Below are 14,874 nucleotides of genomic sequence, written 5' to 3'. Positions count from 1 at the left end.
AATATAGATCCTAGATTAAAATGAACCCATTTTCTTGTAACCACAATTGCTAGATAGCAGCATGGTAATTTAAATGTTTTGTTTTGCTGATAAATACATCAGGCACTGCAAAGTAGTTTAGAAGGAAGAATAATGCACGGTAAGACAAGCCTTAATCCTAGGAATACAAGGGCGTTGCAAGCTTTATATTTACTTTAAATGTATTATTAACCAAGACTTAGTTTCACTAAACCTGCTTCATTAAAAAAAAAAAAAAAAAACTGATTCTTTGGGAGAGGACTGGCACGTGGGAGTGGTTTGTCTGCCGCTTATAAATTAGAGCAGATCCTTTCCTAAGAGCCAGTCAGCCACTAACAGTACTCCGAGATAGAACCAGCTTTGAAAATCACCATGGTAAGCCACTTAGAAACCAATCCTTTATGTGTTTTACTTACCTGTGCTATATATTATAATTACTTTTAGAACTAACAGGGGTCCTATGGTGTTTTAATTAATGTAGGCCGATGAAAACATTTTACTGTAACACAATTCAGAATTGAGTCAACTTCAGCTTTTCAAAGAGAATTATTAGGCTATTATTCACATCCAGTATTTAGGTTTAATAACGTAATTCAGGATTTCAAGGGAAAATATAGCTTTGTTTCATTTAGAAAATGTCAGCTGAAATGCAATTTTTACAGCATTAACACTTTCTAAGTGTCCATTGTAAACATAGACCATGACCCATGACTGCTTCTGTGGCAAAGTCACCCTATTATAGTCCATGCAGCATTATTTATTCATGCTTTTTGATTGTACCAGAGGCAGACATTCCATTTGTGCAGTTGTGCAGATGCGCAGGGGCACTCTGGGACTTAAGTTCCATACACACGATACGAAAATTGGAAGTACAATTCACAGTTACAAAGTTACATAGTAGGTGAGGTTGAAAAAAGACACAAGTCCACCAAGTCCAACCTATGTGTGTGATGTTATGTCAGTATTACATTGTATATCCCTGTATGTTGCAGTCGTTCAGGTGCTTATCTAATAGTTTTTTTAAACTATCGCTGCCCCCCACTGAGACCACCGCCTGTGGAAGGGAATTTCACATCCTTGCCACTCTTACATTAAAGAACCTTCTACATACTTTAAGGTTAAACCTCTTTTCTTCTAATTTTAATGAGTAACCATGTGTCTTATTAAACTTCTTTCCTTGAAAAAGTTTTATCCTTATTGTGGGGTCACCAGTACGGTATTTATAAATTGAAATCATATCCCCTCTCAAGCGTCTCTTCTCCAGAGAGAATAAGTTCAGAGCTCGCAACCTTTCCTCATAACTAATATCCTCCAGACCCTTTATTAGCTTAGTTGCCCTTCTTTGTACTCGCTCCATTTCCAGTACATCCTTCCTGAGGACTGGTGCCCAGAACTGGACAGCATACTCTAGGTGCGGTCGGACTAGAGTCCGAACGATCTGCCGATTTTTGGATCGTTAGTATGATGCTTTCGATTACAGTTTTTCATCAGACAAAAGCTGGATGTGCAGACTATAACATTTTTGTCGTACTTGAACTCAACGCCCGATTTTTGTTTAATCAGTACGGTTTTCGTACGAAAAAAATCGTAAGAGCAAGACTATGCATGCTCAGAAACTAAAGAATACACACAAAACTATTCAACACATTGCGTCACTCCTGACGTTGTATTCTGTCATACGATAATTTTTGTATGGTGAGTAACCTCTTCACTTTCGACATGAGACTAGCATGCAACAAAAAATGGACGAACGGTCGTCCGAAAATCTGATTGCGTATACGAGGCTTTAGGCTCCGTTCACACCTAGGCGTTTTTAGGCATTTTTCTGCTCTAAGCCTAAAGCTCCAAAAATGCCCAACAAGGCAAATCCCATTCATTTCAATGGCCCCTGATCACATCTGAGCATTCTGTCTCCGAAAACAAAATGCCCGTCGATCAAAAAAGTACATGAGCTTCTTTTTTGGCAGATTACAGGCTTTTAATGCTTTTACATCGGTGAACTTTTGAATTTCAAACTGCCTGTACAAAAACGCTGCAAAAATGCCTGAAATAAACGCCCGAAAAACACCTGTAAAATAGCAACACCTAGATGTGAATGGAGCCTAGAGATCAGACTAGGACCTTCTTCTGCTGTCACATATTACAGAGCAAGTGGGAAGTTATACATAGTAAATACATTTTTATTCAATGGAGGGGGCAACATTTTTCTCACATAGGGTCTTTTTGGTAAAATTGCCTTGTTAATTAATTCAGTGTCATTAGTGTAATTGTCAAATTCGTTTCGCACAATCTTACACTTTGTTGCAGTGGTGGATGTCAAGGCAAACTTATTTTTTCATTTTGCCAGTCATGTACATTATTGCTATGCAGCAAATCTTCTTGGTATATCAGATACTTTATCCCAGCCCTTATCTGGATAACAGTTGCTATGGGCTGTAGGGTAGTATAGCAAGACCATTGCAGCAGTTCTGCGTATTATGGTGCCAGAAACCCTCTAGTGACAGCATTTCTTTCTATAGAGGCACAGCATAGTACCTTTCTGTGTCATATGCCCCCATTGCTAAAGTAAACTCTTTTTAACAGCAGCAGTCTACAAATTAATATTTTAAACTTATCTTTCAGGCAGGTATTGAGTTAAATCTTCAATCACTTATAAAGTAAAGTAAAACCAAGCTATTGACATTTTGGAAGCCATACCTGGTACCTAATAGAACTGGTGATTAGTGATCAGCTGAACGTACTTAGGTTCAGTATGGCAAAAGTTGTTGAAGATGGGATCCGGAATCTGAACCCCATTAAAATTAATGGGAGCTAAACATTTGTTTTCAGCAATGGCAATTTCTAAGCTAAAAGTCAAGGGATTGACAAATTAGGGGGGGGGGTGCACTGACCTGGGGTACATGTACCAAAAAATGTATATTTTTTAAATTATTGTTTAACTGGCAAAGGGCAACATAAAAATATGCAATTTCTTTAACATTCTTGGGGAATTTCTTTAAGCTGTACATATAATCACATTGTGACATGGGGATGGCATCAGCAAAATTGTCTAACCATTTACATTACTTTTACATCATTTTTTAAACACAAGTATGTTTCTGCGGTGAAGTGTAATGAGTTATCAAAGAGCTGCACCTATATATCACCCAAATACCAAAAGTGATGTGAAAACCTACAGTATATATACATAAATAATAGTGCGCTTGTACTATGCAAAAATTGAAATACTGAAAATGTATCAATAAACAATCAGTGAATTGAATAGTCCATACAGGTTCAATATTGAAATAAGTCCATGTGCCAATAGCAATGAAAGCATATAATGGAATAAAGGTGTATCTAATTCTTCTTGGGATAATGATACCGTATATCCCTCTGGGTGGCAAACTACTTGAATTGTTAAGGAATTCCACCATACACACGTGTCCTCCACCGTAATCAAGCCTCTTACCAGATGGTTGTGATCCCCAATTACAGAGATCACACATGTGAAATAATGGACCCCTCTGGGTGTCTCTAAATGGAATCAGTATGGTCCACTGGGTTTCAACATATGATATTCCACAATACCAATGCCACAACTTTGGATCCAACTCAGACAGCCGCCATAGTGCAAAAAGAACACAGGCCGCACATAGCGTGAATACTGCTAGTACACGTTTATTGTTAAAAACACCACAAGGTACTCACATGATTCAGGACAATAAAAACTATTCAAAGCACATGGATCCTCGCTGACAGACGTGTGTATGGTGGAATTCCTTCACAATTCACGTGGTTTTCCACCCGGTGGGATATATCATTATCTTGAGAAGAATTAGATACACCTTCATTCCACTATATGCTTTCATTGCTATTGGTACATGGACATATTTCCATATTGAACCTCATGGACTATTCAATTCACTGTTTGATTGTATATTGATACATTTTCAGTATTTCATTTCTTGCATAGTAACCAGAAGCACACTATTATTTATGTATCTATATATGTTTTCACATCACTTTTACATAATTGCTTGGATTATATATAGCAGGAGCAACCCAATATGATTGACACCCCAAAAAAAAATGTAGTAGGTAGTTTTTGCAAAGCAGCTTATTTTATTTTTGTGTACCAGTAATACGCCTTAATTGAGCATTAGAAGCAGCAGAGGCAATACAGAAAAAATAAAAATAAAATATATTGTAGGGTATTAAAAAAAGCTAAAGCTATTAACCTCATATACATTTCCAAACAGGGGCAAAACAAATCACAGAGCATAGCTTGTTGATTTCCTGTTCAGTAGCACACTGTATTGTGTTCAAACCACAAACCCACATTGCAGAGCTGAAGCAGTTGTTATGCCAAACAAGAGAAAAAAAAAATCACAATGCCATTTTTCAGATACAAAGGTGAAAATATTCACACAGTAGCTGGAGAGCATGCAAGCATTTTGATTGAGGCCCAAGACAGCAATGTAAGAAGGAGAGATGAGTCATTTTTTCCAAGAAAGTAGAATTCAATTATGATATTCCAAAAATGGGATCCCAAATACTGAAGAGACTTCCAGAAAACAGTTGTACTTGGCCACTATGTTAGAGGAAGAGATGAGGCAAATTTAATTTAGATTAAAAACAATATTTCAGTTTTTTAATTCACAGTCAAGAGACAGAAATATTGTACAGACATGCAGAACACCATGTAAGAGTGTTTACTAGACTTAAGCTGGCTACACAATTTTCTTGTTCAATTGTCTTTAGATTTACCTTCAACTATGCAGTGCAAGGGTCTGCCTGATTGCATACAATTTGAAAGTGTTTAGGTCTGAACTTATATTATATGGTTTTGGTAAACCTAAAGGCAAATTGTACAAGACAGTTGTATAATGTGTAGCCAGCTTAAGATGTGCTTTTTCAAAGCCACAAGTCAGAAAAACTGAACTGATTTGCTGGACAGTGTGTACTTCCTAATTGCTAATATTTTATGTCAGAGGCAGACTTAGGCCTCTTTCACACGCACTGTCCATTCAGGTCCGCCTGTCAGTTTTTTAGGCGGACCTGAACGGACACTCCATGGAGGTCTATGGAGCGTCGGATGTCAGCGGTGACATGTCCGCTGACATCCGACCCGCTCCGATCCAAAAAAGTGTAACGAAGGAAAAACCTACTTTTCCATCCGTTTTCGGATCGGATCGAGTGACGACGGACTCTACGGTCTGTCATCACCCGATCCCCCATAGGGGAGAGCGGCGCTCTGACAGGTCCGTCGCTGCACAGTGAGCAGCGACGGACCTGTCATCTTCCTGCTCAGCGGGGATTGGTGGAGCGATCACAGCTGAGCAAGCGGATGTTCACGGGGCGGATCATCACTGATCAGCCCCGTGTGAAAGAGGCCTTAATCTGGAATAAACAAATCACAATACCCTTTTTTCTCAGACTGTAGACTTAAAATTCTTGTAAATATTTGATGCATAATTATTGAAGACTTTTTGCTATTCCAGAGAGAAAGCAGGCAAATTACATGTAAAAGATTTTTACTTTAATCTTTGAAAGTCTAAGATTAACCATTAAAGGACAGAGCCTCTTTTTGAGATATGTTGTTTACAAGTTAAAACAAGTTATTTTGCTAATTACTTAGAACCCCCCAAACATTATACATTTTTTTCTAACACCTTAGAGAATAAAATAGCGGTCATTACAATACTTTCTGTCACAACGTATTTGCGCAGCGGTCTTACAAGTGCACTTTTTAAAAAAAAAAAAACACTTTTTTGTTTTAAAAAATAAGACAACAGTAAAGTTAGAATTGGGTGAAATGTGCAGCGCTTATGTGATCATATAAACAATAACAAATAATATGAGTACAAAAAACGTGAATGATAAATGATGTGCTCAAAAATACTCCAAGCAGTCCTCTATTATGACTAGTGAACTTGGACGTGTGATGTCCAAAAAAGAAAAAAGTCAGTGACAAGCTTCAATCATGTGTGATGATAATCCTCAACCACATGTGGATATAATATAGTGACAGTCTTTAACTTCAAATATGTATGATGTAATAACAGTTATTAGTAGGTCCATCACCAAAGACACGAGAAGCTGCTTACCAGAGGGATTGAACTCAAATAGGTGTACACCTAGTGAGTCAATCAAGCTTTGTGGTATAATATACCAAGGGGATCAGATGCCCTATCCAGATATGACCTCCAGATGGCCCTCCGAAAAGGTGTAAGGTATGGATGGACTCAGTAGATATAGGCAGTCAGCCCCATCATTAAAAGAAAGAGGAAGGCATATAGTGTAACTCCGTATGGAAATTTTAATACATAAAAAGCAAAGGAAATACTCACGTGTTTAGCAGTAAAATCAAGCGCTTGTATAAAAGAAGACAGTGGTCTCAGCATATCCTCCCAAAGGGGAGGATATTATTATTTTTTATTTTTACACTGTTTTTTTTTTTTTTTAAATTAATTGTGTCACTTTTATTCTTATTACAAGGAATGTAAACATCCCTTGTAATTGAAAAAAAGCATGACAGGACCTCTTAAATATGAGATCTGGGGTCAAAAAGACCTCAGATCTCATATTTACACTAAAATGCCATTAAAAAAAAAGAGCTATGGCAGAAGTGACGTTTTGACGTTGCTTCCGCCCTGCAATGTTATGGAGATGGGTGGGGGCCATCTTCCCCTCACTCGTCTCCATACCCAGCAAGGAGTAACATCCGATCACCTCTGCCGCTGCCGACGGCTCCGGTAAGTGGCGGAGGGCACCGGAGCATGGCAGAAGGAGGAGCCCTCTCCCGCCGCCTATAAAAGTGATCTTGCGGCGATTCCGCCACAGAGACCACTCTTATCGGAAAGCGGACCGCCGGCCGAAGAAGAGGATACCGGGGTTATGGCAGCTTGCTGCTGCCATAACAACGATATTCCTCTTCAAACTTAGGATGTATATCAGCGTGCGGCAGTCCGTAAGTGGTTAAAGACTGAAAAATGGGACATTTTAAAATAGAACTAAAGGAAAAACTTTTTTCACATTGGATAGTGTAAGGGGGGGTTATAACCCCTGTCAGGATTTGTTGCTATCTGTGTCCCATAGGGGAGATTTCCCTTCATGTCCTGTCCCATAGCCAAAACAGGAAATGAGAGGAAATTTATCCAAAGTGAATGAGTCCCTGGGTATCATAAGTCACCAGAACTAATGTCCCAATTGGTTTTCCCCTCTAATACTGTTTTCCCCTCTAATAAAGTTTTCCCCTCTAATACTGTTCTGGGGGCAACCCAAAATTTGGGATTTCCTTTTACTTTCAATAATAACAGTAAACATGACAAATAGAGAGGGTAAGTCTCCTTAATGCGGGCACCAACAGCAATAAAAACCTGACATCTTGTTTGAGCAGACATTTAGCATCAGGAAATAAATATTGTTTTGGGGACACTGAGGATGGAATAACATACAGGTTTGCTCCACAGCTAGAAAGCCTGTTTGAACAGACTGCATTTTCTAAGAGCTTGGGCAGGTATTAAGCATCTGAAAAAACAAAACTGTTTCTTTTTTGTAGTTACAATGCAAGTAGGTTTACAGATTTGTACCACAGCTAAAAAAAAACCCTCTTTGGACAGGCCACTTTTTCTGTGATTGAGCAGGCATTTACCATCAGGAAATAAATAATTAGTGAGTTTTTTTTTTTTGCACACTGAGGATGGAAAAAAGCATACAGTTGAGCAATACAACTAAAAATCGGTATGGACAGTCTGCAATTTTAGAGGGATATAGCAGACTGAGATTTTACACCAGTGAATTTTATATTAGGGCTTTTGTTTTGGAGACTGAAGATGGAAACAGAATTTTTTTAGTTTTCAAATTCCTTTACAGTGGAACCTCGGATTACGAGCATAATCCATTCCAGGAGTATGCTTGTAATCCAAAGTACCCGCATATCAGAGCGAGTTTTCCTATTGAAGTCAATGGAAACGAAAATAATATGTTCCACATTGACTTCAATGGGATGCAATACCGCATGCGGCCAGAGGCGGGGGGCGACAGAGAGCATCGGAAATGGACGAAAAGGCCCGAGCACACTTCGGCTGACCTCGGCAAATCTCGGAAAGACTCCTTTCAGCCGAACTGTCCTCGGGCCTTTCTGTGCATTTCCGAACGCCGACGATCTGCGCTGTTCGGCTCCGGCGCCCCCCACCTCAGGCCAAAAGCAGTACTGCACACCGCTTTTGGCCTGAATCCTGCTCATTTTGCGAGACAACACTCGCAAACCGAGTTAAGATTTTTAGAAATACAGTGCTCGTTTTGCGAAACGGTGGTTAACAGCGTTACTCGCAAACCGAGGTTCCACTGTATATAGGAAAAAGTTGCAGCTTACAGACATGTGCAAAAGCAATACATAATAAAGTAACAAGGAAAGTCTCATAGCTGAATCAGATGCAAAAAGATACAGTAAAGCAAGGCATGGGTAAACATGTAATGCACTGTGGACTTCAAATTTGTCATCATAGAACAGAACATGTATGCAAATCCACAAACCAGCCCAGAGCACTACAAGTCCCAGCTTTCAGTGTCCAAAATCCAATGCATCAACAGGGTTTGTAATTTACATATGACTAAGGTCTATGCTGAGAAGGATCCTGCAAGTTAGCAGTTGAGATCTGGGAAGATCTAGTACAGCTCAAAGACAATGGAACAGCAGTGCGGGATCTTCATTAGCATAGTAATATAAATTTATTGAATAAAACAAAATAGTACACTCATATGTAAGATTCTTGTTCAGCATGGAAACAGTGGATCCACCAGGGAAGAGATACCATAAGACTACATAGTACCCCTACTCATTCACCATTAGTTCAGAAAAGGTCACAGCAACTTGGTCATGTCTCAGCAAACAGGCAGCCCACAGCACACAAGGGTTGATTTACTAACATTGGAGAACGCAAAATCTGGTGCAGTCTACCATGCACAGCTGCACCAGATTTAGCACTCCAGAGGGTTGATTTAATAACACTGGAGAGTGCAAATTCTCGGGCAGCTGTTTAAAAGTTTTAATACTGGTCATATATACAATCAGTCCAAAATAAGTGTCAATTAGAAGACCACGGGGTTGATTTACTAAAGGCAAATACACTGTGGATTTTGCAAAGTGCAGTTACACTCTGCAAGTGCAGTTGCTCCAGAGCTTTGTAATTGAGGCAAAGCTTCACTTTGCAAAGAGTACCCAATCTAGTGCAAGGAAAATAAAAAAAAACAGCATTTTTGCTTGCACATGATTAGGGGAGATTTCAGAGATCTTTTGTCATATGGGTCTTAATTTTTCACAACTCAAAAAATATGTTGTATATGGAAGAGGTGTCCGGGGGCAGCACAACCACGGAAACACATATACAAAACCTCTGGAAATATCGAGTGCAGTTTAATTGGAGTATAATACCACCTAGTAAAAACCTTAAAGCATTTCTATAGGCAATAAAATAAAAAATAATAAACAAAATAAACTTTCTCTAAGTGATTCTTTATACAAGTGATATGCACTTTAAGCAACTTCAGCAATTGCATGAAGCGAACATACGTAGCAAACTGAAAAGCACCAAACAGGCTGCAGGTGACCCTGTCTCTCTATTCAGCTCTCCTTCCACTCTGTAACATGTGCTCTCTACCACTCCTTCTGACAGTTGTGTCCTTTCTCAATAAACTCTCTTTCCTTCACCCCTCTTCTTCACCCCACAGCTTATATATATTATGTATACGTCTATAGACACACACATCCCAGCTCAGCCCTGTCACCAGCTCTCTGCTTACAGGATTTGACTGACAGAAGCAGAAGCCAATGGCTCCCTCTGCTGTCTGATTCTCTCGTGAGAAGAGAAAGAGAGGGTAGAATTGCACAGTGCTGGGTCGATTCAGGGCTCAGGTAAGTGTTGGGGGGGGGGACAGCAAGTGGCAAAATGTTTTTATCTTAATGCAGGAACTGAATTAAGGTAAAAAAAAAACATTCTAGCTTTAGAACTACTTAAGGACAGTGACTTGGTACATTTAAAAAAGTTACAAGTTATCCCACTCTTGTGGAAAGTATTGCTTCTCACCATCTTGTTCCCGTTTCAACACATGAGGTAACATGTCCAATGAAGGGTTATCTCTCAGCAGACCATAGAGAGTGGAAATCAGACCACTTCCTCTAGGTGAGTCATGGCACATAAGCTACAAAGAGTAAATTTAGTGTAAGGAAATAAGGAAGTGAGGAGCAAATAAACTGAAAATTTATTATCAAATCTTACCCTAATTTTCCTTTCCCGATGGACTCCATGGCAGTCTACATGTGGGTTAACCTCGCCTCCTCTCCAATGCTATAGGACCCCACTCCCATAAATTTGAGCTCACAGCTAGAGACTGCGTTCCGTAACTAGCCAACTCTTGACCGATGGATGGGAACTCTGTCTGCCATGGAGTCCATCAGGAAAGGAAAATTACGGTAAATATTTGATAATAAATTTTCAGTTTTCCTGACAGACTCCATGGCAGTCTACGTGTGGGAAATAACTAGCCAGAACACACAGGTGGATATGCTGATCAAAAGAAATGTAATTTGGCCCATCAACCGACAGGATTCTTAAACCAAGGTTCACAGAAGATAGAGAAGCAGGCTCTATGCAGTAATGTGACATAAAGCTATTAATGGAGGCCCATGAGGCCGCTTTGTAGATGACGTCTGGAGCCACATGCCGGGCTGCTGCTATTTCAAGCATGTGTTTGAAATGGCAGCCTAGAGCTCCTGCCATCTGATATATATATACATACAGTCAGGTCCATAAATATTGGGACATCGACACAATTCTAATCTTTTTGGCTCTATACACCACCACAATGAATTTTAAATGAAACCAAGAGGTGCTTTAACTGCAGACTTTCAGCTTTAATTTGAGGGTATTTACATCCAAATCAGGTGAACAGTGTAGGAATTACAACAGTTTGTATATGTGCCTCCCACTTTTTAAGGGACCAAAAGTAATGGGACAATTGGCTGCTCTGCTGTTCCATGGCCAGGTGTGTGTTATTCCCTCATTATCCCATTTACAAGAAAAAGATGAAAGGTCCAGAGTTCATTTCAAGTGTGCTATTTGCAATTGGAATCTGTTGCTGTCAATTCTCAATATAAGATCCAAAGAGCTGTCACTATCAGTGAAGCAAGCCATCATTAGGCTGAAAAAACAAAACAAACCCATCAGAGAGATAGCAAAAACATTAGATGTGGCCAAATCAACTGTTTGGAACATCCTTAAAAAGAAAGAACACACCGGTGAGCTCAGCAACACCAAAAGACCCGGAAGACCACGGAAAACAACTGTGGTGAATGACCGAAGAATTCTTTCCCTGGTGAAGAAAACACCCTACACAACGGTTGGCCAGATCAAGAACACTCTCCAGGAGGTAGGTGTATGTGTGTCAAAGTCAAGAGAAGACTTCACCAGAGTGAATACAGAGGGTTCACCACAAGATTTAAACCATTGGTGAGCCTCAAAAACAGGAAGGCCAGATTAGAGTTTGCCAAACAACATCTAAAAAAGCCTTCACAGTTCTGGAACAACATCCTATGAACAGATGAGACCAAGATCATCTTGTACCAGAGTGATGGGAAGAGAAGAGTATGGACAAGGAAAGGAACTGCTCATGATCCAAAGCATACCACCTCATCAGTGAAGCATGGTGGTGGTAGTGTCATGGCGTGGGTATGTATGGCTGCCAATGGAACTGGTTCTCTTGTATTTATTGATGATGTGACTGCTGACAAAAGCAGCAGGATGAATTCTGAAGTGTTTCGGGCAATATTATCTGCTCATATTCAGCAAAATGCTTCAGAACTCATTGGACGGCGCTTCGCAGTGCAGATGGACAGTGACCCGAAGCATACTGCGAAAGCAACCAAAGAGTTTTTTAAGGGAAAGAAGTGGAATGTAATGCAATGGCCAAGTCAATCACCTGACCTGAATCTGATTGAGCATGCATTTCACTTGCTGAAGACAAAACTAAAGGGAAAATGCCCCAAGAACAAGCAGGAACTGAAGACAGTTGCAGTAGAGGCCTGGCAGAGCATCAGCAGGGATGAAACCCAGCGTCTGGTGATGTCTATGCGTTCCAGACTTCAGGCTGTAATTGACTGCAAAGGATTTGCAACCAAGTATTAAAAAGTGAAAGTTTGATGGATGATTGTTAATCTGTCCCATTACTTTTGGTCCCTTAAAAAGTGGGAGGCACATATACAAACTGTTGTAATTTCTACACCGTTCACCTGATTTGGATGTAAATACCCTCAAATTAAAGCTGAAAGTCTGCAGTTAAAGCACATCTTGTTCGTTTCATTTCAAATCCATTGTGGTGGTGTATAGAGCCAAAAAGATTAGAATTGTTTTGATGTCCCAATATTTATGGACCTGACTGTATATATATATATATATATATATATATATATAATGCTGTGTGGCCCCACAAGGATGATGTCTGAATAGACAAGGCTGTGAGATGCAGCAGCTGCAGCATGGCTAACGTTGAGTTCCACCTGTCACAGATCAGGCGGTTTATGGGCAGATGAAATTCCTGCTGAATTTCACCCAACCAAACACTGGCTGGGCAGCACCACCTGAAATGGCTACAAAATTTTCCAGCCTGCCTCAGAAGATCTTGTAACCCTAGGTACCTCTCCAGAAACCACTGTACCAACAGATTGAGGACCAGGCAAGGCATGTGTGTCAATTTTTCCCCACCAAAGGGCAGACAGCAGCTTGGGGCTGTTGTTGCACACCACTATTCCTGGCACAAGCTGCTGCAGGGTTACCTACTTCTGGGCCTGCCTCTGCAGAGCTAAGAGAATATTGCCCCAGTGTGGGTCCTGTTCCCTAGGCATACCAACTTTAGCACTGCCTGGCATCTTTGCCTGCGTAATTACATAGCCTCTTGAATGCTTAAGGGGGACTGGTGGATGAAAGGATGCCTCAACAGAAGAGCACATTGAGGAAGAGGAGTAGGAGGAGGTGGAGACAGATCTGGCACTGTCACCTCCAGCTGTAAGGATGTGGGGCAGCTTAACAAGCTCCAGTGGTGTGACTTTTCCTGCATCCCTTCTGGTAGCCAGCAGGGCACATAATCTTATCTTCAGGAATCATCCTGCAGGTACTATCGGCTGTTGCTGTCCCAGGCAAAGGGATACAAAATGCACTCCACCTGGGACAGCAACAGCCAGTGGTACCTGCAGGATGACAGGAGTTGGCACTATAAAGGAAGCATTGACTCTGCTCTCTACTGCAGCAGAATGCTTCCTCTACCGCCAGCTCTATTTTCCACACTGATGCTCTGGGATGGCAGGTCAGGAACCCACAATCTGGGCTTACCTACCCGCCATCCCAGAGCAGGAGGTTGCGGGCCACATCAGAGGGCTCCACGGGCCAGAGGTTGGGCACCCCTGCTGTATAGCATGGCCAGCACCAAAAAAACAAAAAAAACAGCAAACCTGCTCTGCCTACAGATGATTCACATCGTCCATGACCACAGCTTTGGCTTGTGGACACAGAGGCTATATTCCTCCTCATAGATGCATGGGAACTTCTGCCTCCTTTTGTAGGCCTTCCAGACATGATGCGCCATGCTTGGATACACTGTAAACTGTGGTGGTTTGGATGACTAAACAGCCACTTGAACTGCGGTGCTTCACTGCAAACACAGGGCAGCAGTTGTTGTGACACCAACAGATTCACACTGCTGTTACTGCTGCTGACCCCCTAAAATCAGAACTATCTACTATTCATGAAAATTAAAAAAAAAGACACCCCAAAATACAAGAAATGGGGGACAGCAGCAACAAAACCTACCACTGACATGAAAAAAAAGTAGTCATAAAAGATCTGTTGGGTCTTAGGAAATCATAACAAATGTTTACACTCCACTCTTTCTAGCCACACAAACTGCAATTAACTGTGAACTATTAGTAGCAATTACTAAGCACTGAATATAGTACTGTATATAGCACTGAGTACTGTAAAAAGCACAAAACAGTAGTAGTGCACTATATTAAACAACTCTTTCTTTTGCAATAATGTCAGAGCATGGACAACTGTTTCTCACTAAATTCCCATCACATCGACAAAGAGCTACTGGGAAAGCAGCCTTTTATAGTATGTGGGCTACAACACGATCATTGCAAGAGGTTGGCCAATGGTGGCTTTGGCAATGCATTATAGGACATTCGGTGGATCAATTGGTGATGAGGGGATTTTGACAGTCTTTTAAAGGGGGTATGGGGTCATACTGGGCAATCAATAGTCATTTTAAAAAGGTTAGAAATTCTGCTCTAGAATACCATAGACTTTTTTTTTACATATATTTCTTAATTTCTCTAGGAACGGTTGTACTTAAATTGTCGGAATTTGCTATCCAAAAATGATCATATGTGCTGCCTGGAACCTTCTCATTTGATCTTCCTTTTTTTGTCTTGCAGCTTTTTATGCTAGCTATCATATCCTTGCTAAGTGATCAAGTTTTCTTAACCCCTGTGCAAAACAATGCCTTGTTTCAGTACATTAACGATCACCAGAGTGAATATATTCAGGTAAGCTCTGCAGTCTCACACATAACTGTTGGATAGCTACACACATTTAACAGTGTACATTGACATTGAATACATTTAATGTTTTTTTGAATTTTAGAGACTGAAGAACTGGGTGGCAATAGAAAGTGACTCCAGTGATCCTTCAAAGAGAGACCAAGTTCAACTCATGATGGAAATGACAAAGGACTACATTTTGAAGATGGGTGGACACGTGGAGATGGCAGAAATTGGTGAACAAGAGGTAGCATATATCACCCAACATATTCCTTTAAAAT

At 40.5% G+C, this 14,874-nt stretch overlaps 1 protein-coding gene across 1 annotated transcript in view; it reads left to right on the top strand.

The window, feature by feature from the left end:
• The first annotated feature begins 249 nt into the window (after positions 1 to 249).
• The window catches only part of LOC141145014 (cytosolic non-specific dipeptidase-like), a 39,846-nt gene continuing 25,221 nt past the window's right edge, over positions 250 to 14,874 (top strand). Inside the window, exons 1-3 of the mRNA XM_073631247.1 lie at positions 250 to 393; positions 14,489 to 14,599; positions 14,697 to 14,840. Of these exons, the coding sequence (XP_073487348.1) occupies positions 391 to 393; positions 14,489 to 14,599; positions 14,697 to 14,840 (258 nt within the window). The 5' untranslated portion in view covers positions 250 to 390. The remainder of the gene's footprint in view (positions 394 to 14,488; positions 14,600 to 14,696; positions 14,841 to 14,874) is intronic.

This window comes from Aquarana catesbeiana, linkage group LG05, assembly GCF_042186555.1.
Source record: "Aquarana catesbeiana isolate 2022-GZ linkage group LG05, ASM4218655v1, whole genome shotgun sequence".
Taxonomy (NCBI): Eukaryota; Metazoa; Chordata; class Amphibia; order Anura; family Ranidae; genus Aquarana; species Aquarana catesbeiana.
Note: the sequence above shows the minus strand (reverse complement) of the source record. Positions and strands in the feature narration are given on the sequence as shown.